Source organism: Podarcis gaigeae (assembly GCF_964106915.1).
Source record: "Podarcis gaigeae genome assembly, chromosome: 2".
In the NCBI taxonomy this organism is placed as follows: Eukaryota; Metazoa; Chordata; class Lepidosauria; order Squamata; family Lacertidae; genus Podarcis; species Podarcis gaigeae.
Genome location: NC_139679.1, coordinates 3,690,890 through 3,703,379, shown reverse-complemented (window position 1 = coordinate 3,703,379; position 12,490 = coordinate 3,690,890). Strand labels below are relative to the sequence as shown.

The window sequence follows — 12,490 nt, the reverse complement described above, 5'->3', positions numbered from 1 at the left end:
AATTAAGTTCAAACAGCTTAGGTCAGTATTCAACTAACCTATCACTAATTATGCCAGTTCACTGTCTGTCAGATTGTCAATATACTTTCTGTAAATAATATTCCCCCCCCCCCAAAGGAAATAAAATCAGCTGGAACTGAGCCCTAATTTTTTTTAATTATTGTTTTAATTTGGTGGAAGCTGCCCAGAGTGGCTGGGACAACCCAGTCAGATGAGTTGGTTGGTTGGTTGGTTGGTTGGTTGGTTGGTTGGATAGATGATAGACAGATAGATGGATGATAGGTAGGTAGGTAGGTAGGTGATAGATAGTTATTGTCACCATCACCATCCCATCAGGGGGAGGGTTTCTCCTTGCGCAACAGGACTCCCTCCCCATCTCCATCCGCTGCATGCACCCTGCACCCTCCCCAAATCTGCTCTGTAGAGTTGAGTCACAAGAATAGATTTAGAGGGCCCACAGGGAGAGAACACTCTGTTGCACAAGCAGAAAGCCTTGTGGTGACTTAGCACTATGTAGATTCCCCGCTCAGTCTAGATCCAGACCATTATTTTGTTGTGATTCTTAAAACATTCTTGCAAGCTAGGTGAACATTATTATCCCCAAAGTGCAGATGGGGTGACTGAAGCTGATGCAGGATGACCGAGCTAAAGCCACCTGGGGAGTTCATGGCAGAGGTGACATTCTAACATGAGGTTCTATATTGTAAAGTTCCTTCTCTTTGCCACTACATGACAGCAGCTCACTGAAAGGGTAACTGCTTGGGAGGAATTCAAACAAAACTTTGGGTGCAAAGATATATGAGAGCAGGTGCCGTGAACAAACAGGCAGTTAGAAGGGCAAAAAGGGGCCAGGCCAGCAGTTGTATAGAGAAGAATGAGTGGGAGGGACATGTGCAAGACCCAGAAAGGGGGACTTTGAAAAGCAACTATGAGAGGACAACCAATGAGGCCAGGCAGAAAGGTGGGCATTTACATGCTTGGGCACCTGGCAAGCAGAGCATCCTATGCATTTTTGGTGAGCAGTAACACTCCGCATTAGATCTGCTAGGGTGAAGGAGGTGCTTAATCCTCCTTGGGTGAAGTTGCTGCTAAACCTTTTAAGACCTACATCATGTGTTCCTGCTGCCGCTAACTGGAAACAACAGCTAAGCTGAACTAACAACCATTTAAATCCAAAGGGAAATAATGCAAAATGACCCTTTAATATACCAACTAATTAGCATTCTTGAAGCACCTGGTGGGAGGCAGCAGGAACAATACCAGCCACTGCCAACCTTCTTGTGAAACCAGAACAAGAAGAGATGTGTCTACAACTCATAAAAGTCTATGGCTGTTGAGTGGAAAGGCAAGGGCTTACCCCCATTACTCATTGCTCAGAGCTATAAATACCAGAGGTGTGGTTGTTTTGATAGTAATTGTTTTAATTGTGCCTGAAGCAACGTGAAGCAAACCACATATCTTGGTCTAGAATTATGTGCAAACCAGCACATGTGGTTTGTTTCTCCCAAGCAAACCATTACTGATAAGCTAGGAACAAACCTTAGCTTTCACTCATGGTTTGATTAGATAAGGTTGCCATACATCCGGGGAAACCCAGACATGTCCGGGGGGGGTGGAGGCTAACATGCCCATCTGGGCGGATGTTTACATTTTAAAGGAAATGCCCGGGTTTGGGGTTGGGGGAGGGGGGGCTTGGGCAGCTCGGGCTGCTCTGTATGGCGTGGCTGCTGCCAGCCTAAGCCAGGGAAAGAGGTGCGAGGGTGCCACAGCGGCAGCCCTACATGCCTCTTTCCCCAGCTCAGGCTGGCCTCTTTTCTTCTCTTCCAAGATATGGCAACCCTAGATTAGAGCAAAACAAATGATGATTACTGGTTCACAGGCAAAACTAAGCCAAATCACACGGTTTGTTTCTCACTATTGTATGCAGAGCAAAACAAAGTGGGAGTGACTAAGCAGCATGCACTAGCCCCATTGCTTGTTCACAGGAAACCATAAACCTTGGTTTACTGTGATGTGCAAACCAGCCCGTTGTTAGAGCAAAAAGAATGTAGACTCTTGCTGGTACCTTAAAAAAGAAACATATTTACAATGCAAATACTGTATATTCAGGTCTATTTAGAAGCAAGTTCCATTATTTCCAGTGGGGCTTACCCCCTAGTATATGTGTTCAGAACTGCCCTTTATTGTGGCATAAGTCTTCATGAGCTAAAGTCCACTTCATCAGATGCTGATGTAAGTAAATATGTGCATGTGCATGAAATGCAAAGGACAGCAATGTACCACCTTTCTATGCAGAAACCAAATAAATAGTCAGAATAAATAGTCAGTTTCGGTCAGAATTTCCCACTTCCAACAATAAAAATTCTATTGGCAATAAAAACATTTTAGCAAGAAAGATAGCCTTAACACCTCTCTCCCTTGTCCTGTTTTAGGGCTCAAGCACTAATCAGTCTGGAATGTTTTCTCCTGGTATAATGCACACAAGGTGGGCAGATCACTGAACAGATTGAGCTGCAGCAAGCCTCAGACTTGTGTGTTCCCCTCTCCTCCTCCTCCAGCACTTAACAGAATCCACCCATGGCATAGCTAACATAATTAAAAATGTAGCAGCTTTATTTGTTATCCTGAAGCCATTCCTAAAAAGCAAAAACCCCTAACTTTTGGAGGTCATACCAATTAGTGCTTTTCTTTAACACATCAGCAGGATATTTTTACTCTTGCTTGAGACAATTGGCAATCAAATAAACAGTGAGGAAGATCCTCTTTCTCCATCTGGCAGTGACAAAGCTAAGAACTGTACAGAATCTTAAACAACCTACCCTCTGATACCACAGATGGCATTAGATGAAATCTAGCAAGTGTTAAGCTCTATTCTCAAATTAAACCAATCAGTTCTATATAGATAATCTTCCAAACCTGGTTTATAATTGAGCAGATTACGCCACTGGACAACCTTTCCCATCCTGAGAGAGGGAAAGTATGTGTGAAGACATCACCTTCTAAATGATCATTAAGTAGCTGCCTGCAGATATGGCAGTATTGCAGAATGGCACACTGTTCTGAACCTGTTGCTAAAAACAACCTCATGGACCTTTGTTGCTCATACATGAAAATAATGAGAAAGCAGGGTGGCAAGACATTCTTTTGTTGCCATTCAGTAGAGTCCTGATAAAAATGAACCACCTGTACAACCGACCACGGCAGGAGGGTGGGCAGTTCAATCAATCTGATGATATATGACCAAGACAGAGAGACTAGGCAGACCAATGCTGTGTGGATAATTAAAAAACGGGCCTCAAGAATGGGCTGACCAGATATGGATGATAAAATAGGATGCAGGAAGGATGGCTGGACCACTCTGTGATGCTAAGTGAGCAGGACATGGAATGCAAGAATAAACTGATTACTCAATCTGATGCCATACTGATGGTAATTGTGAAAGAAGAATAGATACAGAAGCAATGAATGGGATGCAGAGAGTGGACTAAGTCCTCTGGTTAGAATGTAATGCAGATATTTCTAGATGGAGTCTCGTGTGACATCATGAATGACTTTTAATTATGCACATAGCACTGCTGAGGTGTTTGTGTGTGTGTGTGTGTGTGTGTGTGTGTGTGTGTGTGTGTGTTTGTGTTATTTTGGCACCATTCCCAAAGAGAATTACCTTATTTCACAATGAACACAGACCTCCACCACCAAACATCAAGGTGATACAACAAAGCAAACCAACAACAGTTTTGCTGGGCACTTCAACTGGTCCGCAGCCCCAGGACATCCCACTTCTTTCCCTCCAAACGCTACCCCAAACCCACTCCTCGTATACCTGTGGGCTGACGTCGCTGGTGGTAGACATGAAGAGCTCCACCCTTATCCACTCGGGTCACCACTTGGAAGTCACTACTGTTGAATCGATTAACACGGATGACGCTGGTTTTCTGCTGAGCGTTGGCATTGTCTGAGTTGGTGGCATACAGGTAGTTTTCAAAGACGGTCAGGCCATAGAGATGCTCTATCTAGAGGGCACAAATGTGATTTTTGTGTGTGTGGATCACTTTGCTTTTTATTTTGCAGCTTACACATCTGAAGGCCTTCCCCTTCTGGTCCCCTTCTTCGCTGTACCTGCTCTCCAATTATGGCACACTATGGCTCTGAATTTATGCCTGCCTTCCCCCAAGCTGGTGCTGCGCAGAGGTTGCTCAACTATTTATATATTTATTATTTAGTTCATAAAATTTAAACACCGCTTGATTGTTTAAAAAAACACACAAAGCAGTTTACAAAAGGATAAAACAATAACATCAAGGGGGGGGGGAATCCCAACCATAAAAAAGTTAAAATACTAAAACAGATTCAAATTACCTCAGCTTTCTAAGCACCTGGATCGGCTTGTCTAAACAAGAATGTTTTTAGCAGGTGCTGAAAGGGTGCAATGAAGGCGCCTGCTTGATCTCAATAGGCAGGGAGTTCCAACTCCCATCATCCCTGAGCCTTAGCCATGCTCACTGAGGCTGAAGGGAATTGCAGTTCAGAACATATAGAGGGCACCAGGTTGGAGGAAGGCTGCTCTGTGCTTTCAGTTGGCAGAGCATGTCCAATGGCCTCCAGATCTCTTAGAACTCTTGTGACTCATCCACATTGCTTACAATCCTGACATCACTTTGTTTCCATGCAGCAAATGTCACTGTGCTGAACATCAGTGCTGTCATCTTGTTTAAGGAACTCAGAACTTCCAGCTCACAACCTAGGCCTTTTAATATCGCTTTAATTTTTTAAAAAGTTTGCTTAAGCCTGCAGTTAGATTGCTACATTTAGGTATCTCTCAATGTAAGCTGAAGGATAAGTTAGAAGCACAGCCGTTAGTGATATTGATATTCACAAAGACAGCAGTGGACCAGAAGGAACCAGAGATGGGCTTAACCATCCCATCGTTCCAAGGGACTCCATAACGCCTGCTGCAGGATCTCCAGAGGAGAACTCACCAGGATGCCCTGAATGATAGTGTGCCGGTTCTTTCCTTCATAATCCACCACTTCGATGTAGTCAAGATAGGCATCTGCCCAATAAACCAGCCGGTTGACCAAGTCCAAGGTGATACCATGGGGGAAGACAATCTTGGCGTCAACCAGTTTTGTGCGGTTCTGCCCATCCATGTCACAGCGCTCCACCTTCGGTATCTGTCCATAGTCGGTGAAGAAAACCTTCCTGCAAGAAAGCAGAGAAGCAGGTGAGGAGGACTTCAAGCAGAAAATCTTTTCAATTCAATCTGCATGTTTTAATTAAACAAACTCATAGGTTAAGGCTACTTGTAAGGCCTGCTGAATGCATTGAGACCAGTCAAATAATAATAATAATAATAATAATAATAATAATAATAATAATAATAATAATACTTTTCATTAATCATGTATGGGAATAAGTCTTATTGAACTGAGCTGAACTTCCTTTTGGTTAAACATGGACTGCATCAGGCTGTAAATGAAATCCAGCTAGAAAGCTGTTCTTTCCATTAATGGACCAAAATCTACCAGGACAGTAACCACCAGAGCACAAGTTCATTAGCTGAGAAGTTCCAGATCCAACATTCCTCTTTTAATTAATGTCTTTAAGCAATGTACTACTTTAAAAACAAAATGAGCCTGCCTCATTTCTGGAGTGAGACTTCAATGAAGTCTATAGGGAGCAGTCCAGTCACAGAGTGGACTTGAAACTCTGAAAAGGGGATGATGGTAATGAGTCTCCAATCCCATCCAATCAAGGGAAGACTATGAAACAGATTGACAGCAATCCTAAACCCTCCCATCACAATGATAGTGGAAGGGTAGGGGTACATGTGGGATGCATGTAGTCTCCCCACCGGTCTCCTTCAAGAGAAGCGTGGGTGGGTGGCATGCCATCACAGAGGCCCAAGCTTTATTCTAGTGAGAACAAGGAGCCCTGAAATGGAGTGTACCCAGATAGTACACTAGTGGATTTACATCTACTGGATCCAAAGCTTTGTGAATACCCAAGGGTCCAATCTTTGGGCTTGTCAGCTAAGTCAATATGGAGCTGGTGCAGCAAAAAGAAAAGAAAAAAGAGGGGAATACATCCCTCCTTCCCCTTGGACAGAGAGAGCAGAAGACCTTTGGATTCAGCAGTGGATGCACAGCTCTACCCCACCACGATTTGCATTGTTCCAAAGATCTCCTTTGTTAAAAAACACACGAAGCTCTTTGTCATGTTTAACACACAAGTGACTTTAAAATACATAAGAAGTGAAATATATAGGTTCTGAGTTTTTTCAAGTATTCCTGCACTCCTATGGTTTTGAAAGTTGTCTAGCTCTGTCTGTGTATGTTGGCTTGTATGGAAATTCCACTGAGTCTCCAATGAGGCTTCTCTCAAGTGGATGGGATGTACGCTGGACGTCACTGCAAAACGCCCTTGCTTCTGAACAGTTTGGCCTTTGGGGGTTGGATGAGAGAACTTAGGTAGCAGGGTACTAGGGACTGCTAGCTCATTCAGCTCCTATCAGTTCTACCTGCCAATCTTCACAACTGAATGTTGAAAATAAAAATCGTATAGCTAGCTGCCAGGAAAAGTTAAAATGAAGTACTCTACAGCTTTTGGTGTCGTGCTTTTGCCTGAGAAAAATGCACAGGAGCAGGGAGGAGATCCCCTTAAGCCTCACCACCAGTAACCCACTAGTGCAAAAACTATTGTTAGAGCAACATAACGTACACATTTCTTTTATTTTTATTTTTTGAAAACCCTAACACGGGGGTGGGGGGTGTTATATCATGTTACCTAACAGAAAACCAAAGTAAACACTAGGTGGCAGACTAAGGTATACTTTGGCCACAGAACACCCATTTCTAAATACCGTTATCTATCATCCACACTGGAAAGAAACACATCAAGTGCAGAAGGAGGCTTCTTGAGTATTCAGGAGAGCAGCCAACCTGATACAAAATGGTGCAAAATACATACTTATACACACATTCCTGTTTCTTTGCTTCAGTGCTAAAGGCAATTTATTTGGGTTTAGGACAAGGATATCAGAAGGCCAGATTGACCGTATCCATCTACCACAAGGCCCTCAAGGGCACTTGGATTACTAGACCTCAAGCTTGACACAAAGGGAGCATCAGTATTTGGAATCGTTCTTACACAGTATCTGAGTGCCCTCTGGTGCCCTCATCTTCAAATGGTGAAGATCTCATCCCCATTGTACATAGATCTTGAGTTAAAAATTAAATACTTGAAAGTAAGCCCCATGGAGAATCAATGAGAATTACTTCTAAGTAAATGTGCTTAAGATTTAGCTACCTACCAAGCTCCCTAAAGAAAACACTTACGGAAACAGGGCCTAGCAATATATTACCTGTAGACATTATCCACCCCACCCCCTCTGGCTTTTCTGCAGATCAGTGTGCTAAGGGGATAATCTGGATAGGAGAAGCGTCAGGGTGTCACTGTTTCAATGCTTCCCCTACCCAATTCATGTAAACCCACTCTGGCCCAGAACAAATGGGGGTTTGGACTGCACTGTAAGGCCTCATCAGCACAGCATAAACTCTTTGCTTTTGCTTGAAGTGCAATACAATGAACTGAATGCCTGAAACTTCTCCTCAAAGTACTCCCCCATCCAGCTTCTAAATGTGCACCTGAAACTACCCAGGAGGAGGGAGAGCAGCTGTGGCTGGTTGGGTTTCAAGGGAGCCTAACCAAGCAGGCAGGCAGTGGATAGGTTAACACACCCTCACCACCATCTCATGCCTCCCCTACAAAATGCCCCCTCTCACTGCTACTGGGATGCCAGGAAACTTTCTTTCTTGCATATGCATTGTGCAATATACAGTTACCAACTTCCCTTCCCGATGGGTCTTGAACTCTGCAGCGCTCCAGCCACACCATCATCCTGAATTCCATTACTCTTATGACTGCTGCTGAATAGAAGCAGCATTTAGCATCTCTTTAATGCCAGTCTTGCAGCAAGTATCATACAGCACATAAACGTGGTCCCATTTCTGTGCAGAGGGCTTACAACAGGCTTCCTCAAACTCAGCCCTCCAGATGTTTTGGCATACAACTCCCATGATCCCTAGCTAGAAGGACCAGTGGTCAAGGATGATGGGAACTGTAGTCTCAAAACATCTGGAGGGCAGAGTTTGAGGAAGCCTGGCTTACAACAACCTACTTTAGGCAAACCAGGGAGAAACAAGGCCTATGCTAGCAAGGAACTGACACTCTTCGGAAGGAGGATTCCTTTGATGCAGCAAAGAAGGATCTCATAGAACCCAAGTTCAAAAGATTCTCCAGCCTAATTCCTTGGCAGGGCAACGTTCAAGATCAACTCTATAAATCAACTCACCCATCCAACAGTCCATGCTTAAATGGACAAATTATCACAACTCTCAGAATATAAAGTTGCCATTCATTCCCAAATAACTCCCACTATGTTCCTTATTTCAGCTATGCTTTCTAATAGGTAGATAATTCAAATGGGGCAGAAGGAAAGAGAGGTGTTTGCCATTTCGTATGCCATTTCACTGCTGCTCAGCTGGTTAGATTTCACATTGACAGGCACTTAGTTATTCAAAGGACACTGTGATAATTTAAGAGAAAACGTCAAGCATGAAAAGTACATTACTTATAGCTCTGGGCTCATGGATTCTACATGGGCATGACCACATCTTGAAAATGCAGAAGAAATCCTATTTTGCATCGATTACATCACAATAATTAAATAATAATACAAAAACTTTATCCAGCCAACCTTCTTTAAAATGGCTGGAAAACTTCATGGGAAGGAGCACATAAAATGCTCTTCCTCCAAGATGCACCATTCTCCTAAAGCCAGGAATTACTGTACTGAGTTCATAAACCACCCATTTCAACATTATTTCCATCTTTCCCAAACAAATATATTCTTCATCCACAAACTGCACACACAAGATTCTCACCCCATGGTTGGGTCCAGTGCAATGCCTTTGGGATTGTACAGTTCCAGGTCAAGCAGCGTAACACAGGTGACCCCATTCTTGTTGCAGACAAATATCCGGTCATCAATATCATCCACAAAGTAGAAGTTGCCTGTAAGCCAGTCAATAGCCATCTGCTCCACATCTAATGGAAGAAAATGAAGGGTGTGGTAAGATATTAACTCTTGGTCAAGAACAGTTCAGAAATTAACCTTCTTCAAAAGGCCAGCAATCTGGAGTTGGGCTCTATACAGCATGGGTAGGTAATGTTTCATCTGTTGATATTTTTACCTGCTGAGCCCATCTGCCTTATCTGTCTTGTAATTATTTGGACTTTTGGTGGACTCATTTTGAAAGCTACACCTATGAGAAATAAACTGTGGGAAATCTTGGTTCTTCGATTCTGTCAAAACTCCTTGGAAGCCATGGCTCAGAGTGTCCAACTACTATACCATCAAAAATATTTACAACCTGCCTTTCATCTGTACAGGCACATCTGATCAGCTCATTCCTCAGGACAAGAAGGAACTGAACTGCAAAAGAGCTGTCAGTGGATCTGTAAAGAGTCAGGCACACAGAACTGCTCATGGTACAATCTCAAGAGTTCCAGGTCATCCAGCATTATAGAGACAATGCTTGCACTCTGTGACTGAAAGTACCTCAGAAAAGCAAAAGTTTCAAAGGGTGGTGATGCGTGGAGATATCTTCAAAGAGAAGGCTAAGCTACAACCTTCTCTGCAGCATATGTAGTGAGTAAGTATATGTCTAGTAAGCTGTGCTTTCCCCCAGGTGGTACTCAAGGGTATTCAGTACCGGCACCTCTTTTTGTTGTTGTTAAAAAGTGTGGCACTTACTGTAACACTTTAAGGTGAGTACCAGCAATTCTCCCCTCCCCCTTTTTGGGGGCGTATGTGTTAAAAAGTCTGGTACTTACTGTAACAACTTCATGGTGAGTACCAGCACCTGTTTTTGTCGGGGGGAAAGCACTGCTAGTAAGTATTGTTTGGGACGGAGCACTCAGACTTTTGTTCTCTCATCTGCAATCTGAAATGCTTCACCCCAGCTACACATCACATCACATGGAACTTCTGTTCCTCCTTTGCCGCTCTGTCATACAGATCATGTCTTCTTAACAAACCTCCATTTCAAGAAATAGGTTCCCAGTTAAGTGGAGGTGGTAGATCTAGAACACCATGAAGTTCTCCAGTCCTCTCTTAGAGCTGCCACATTCTCTCTCTCTCTCTCTCTCTCTCTCTCTCTCTCTCTCTCGGAAATGTGTATAACTGAGAGTTTTGTTAAGGGAACTTTTCCCAAACACAAAGCTACACTGACAGAAGAAACTGCAACCGGCAGAACTTTCCTTTCTGTACAACCCTTTTAAGGGACAGGAGCCTGCTGAACATAAACCCAGTGACCCTATTAAAAACATTTATTAGTTTGTTTATAAAATTTGTTAGCTGTCTTTTGAACAGCACAGGCACTCAAGATGATGAACAAGCCTTCTAAAACCACCATATAAACTACAGCAGTAAAAGAGAACAACATGCTCAGGGGAAAAAAACACACCTGGCAAAGCCCTTTTCAAATAAAAACTTTTTCTCAATCGCCAGAGGAAGCTATATATAATACCATGAAAAATGAAATAGCCTTATAAAATTAGGCCTATTTAGACTATATGCATTTCAGGCTGTGCTGTTTGGCTATGACACAAAAAGGATTTGACTGTGACCCTGTAGCCTCAAACAACTGCAGTGCCTGAACAGCCCTGCACAGTGGCATCGGTCGTGAGACATGAGTACCCTGTCTCTGACTAGTGCTCTTCTCCTCCCCACCTCCCCCCCACACACACCTGGCCAGTGGCGTGCAGTGAAGCTTTTCTTTGGGGAACAGTTAGGGCCAGAGGCAACAGCTTGTAAAGGCGATTGTGGGAAGGGAGGGACATTGTGTTTGTGAGCATCCCGCCTGCCTCCCTAAGACGGGCAGAAGCTTCCCAGGCACCAGGCATTAATACTTTAATACTCTAATTTACCAGGTATATTTAGGGGACAGCCTAGTTCCCCATGTCCACTGACCGCATGCCACTTCACCTGGCCTGTTCTTCAGCCACATCTCACCCCCTATCACATGCTCCCCCCTAGTTTTCTTGCCGCCAAGGAACCATCCCAAGCAACCCCTTCTCCTCCCCACTGGGCCTGTTTTGTGTTACTGAAGAATAGAGCATCAGGCAGAAGATTGCTCTCCCACTGAGATACTTAGAGGCCTATTCTCCTCTCATCCTTCTGTGCTGCTCTGTTCTTGGGGAACTGGCTGCTGTCCTCAATTAGGCTCCCTCACCCGCCCTGTGCCCCCCTTGAAAACAGCTTTCAAAACTTTTCCCGTGTTTCACAGGGTTTTCTTTTTTCTCCAGTCCTGGCATCAATGGGCTTCTGAGAGCACTAGGCCTCCACAGCCTATTGCTACATTCCAAAATACTTTGTTGGCAGAGGCCCAAACAGTGTGCTGCTAAAGCGCAGTGGCGGAAGGCCGGGGGGGGGGGGGGGTTGGGAAGCAGCAGTAACCAAACCAAAAAGGGGGCCCCAGATTCTGGCCAAGTTCAAAAGCTCAGATTCTGGCTTGTGAAACACCCTCCCCATGCCACCTCCTTTCATAAGCCCTTACATTCTGATTCCATTATATCCAAAATGGAAAAATGAAGTTTAATATGAGCTTACAAAGCAGAATCTTAAATAAACTTCTACCTATGGTTAAGATCCTGACATTAAGCCACAGTTCGCCATTTCAGACTTAATGAGTAACTGTGGTTGGATTAATGAAATCACGATCACTTGTTTCCAGGTGCTCAACTACAGGTTAGTTATTGTGGCCACTTGCAGATCACCAAAAAAGAAGAAATGCATTGCCCACTCAGCCCACAACTATGTGGGTTTACATAAAATTTGCATATGCTAATTTATATACAAAGGTGCAAATTTAGAAGGAGTTACTATAATCTACAGTAATGCATCTCCATAACAAGCCCCATTACAAAATCCAAAACAGACACTGAAACTAAGACAAACAGAAATCAAAACATAAGTTTTCCTAATAAATTCCACATAAAGGAACATCCTTTACAAATGAGAGAACATAATTTAGCTCTTTCACAAGTACAGTTCATGTGATGGTGCTGCCCAAAACACACATACCTTTCAGAATGTGGATCTCACCAAATTACAGTTTTATTATTGAATTTATTATTAAATCTCATATCCAGCCTTTACTCCCAAAGAAGCCCAGGGTGGGACTTTACTATGGCACTTACTATGCTTAAATTATCAATAAGAGGATAACTGTAGCTCACTATACAAATTGTTTACTTGCAGACTGTAGATTCTGCTTCTTTCTAACTCACAGCTTCTAAGTGTGCAAAAGAGATCTGATCCTACACTCGATGTAAGTGAACACCATACAGGCTTCTTTCGTATTCTATTTGCAAGAAATTACAGTTGCCATACTTCATATCTTGACTGGACATCTTTACATCCCAG

The 12,490-nt window shown here is 43.4% G+C and overlaps 1 protein-coding gene across 6 annotated transcripts in view; it reads right to left on the bottom strand.

Moving 5' to 3' along the window:
• The window catches only part of LRP1 (LDL receptor related protein 1), a 317,737-nt gene that overhangs the window by 135,095 nt on the left and 170,152 nt on the right, over window positions 1–12,490 (bottom strand). For all 6 annotated transcript variants that reach the window (XM_083729139.1, XM_083729138.1, XM_083729137.1 and 3 more), the window contains 3 exons: window positions 8,946–9,108; window positions 4,980–5,202; window positions 3,824–4,013 (listed from right to left, as the gene is read on the bottom strand). In XM_083729139.1, the coding sequence (XP_083585265.1) occupies window positions 3,824–4,013; window positions 4,980–5,202; window positions 8,946–9,108 (576 nt within the window). The remainder of the gene's footprint in view (window positions 1–3,823; window positions 4,014–4,979; window positions 5,203–8,945; window positions 9,109–12,490) is intronic.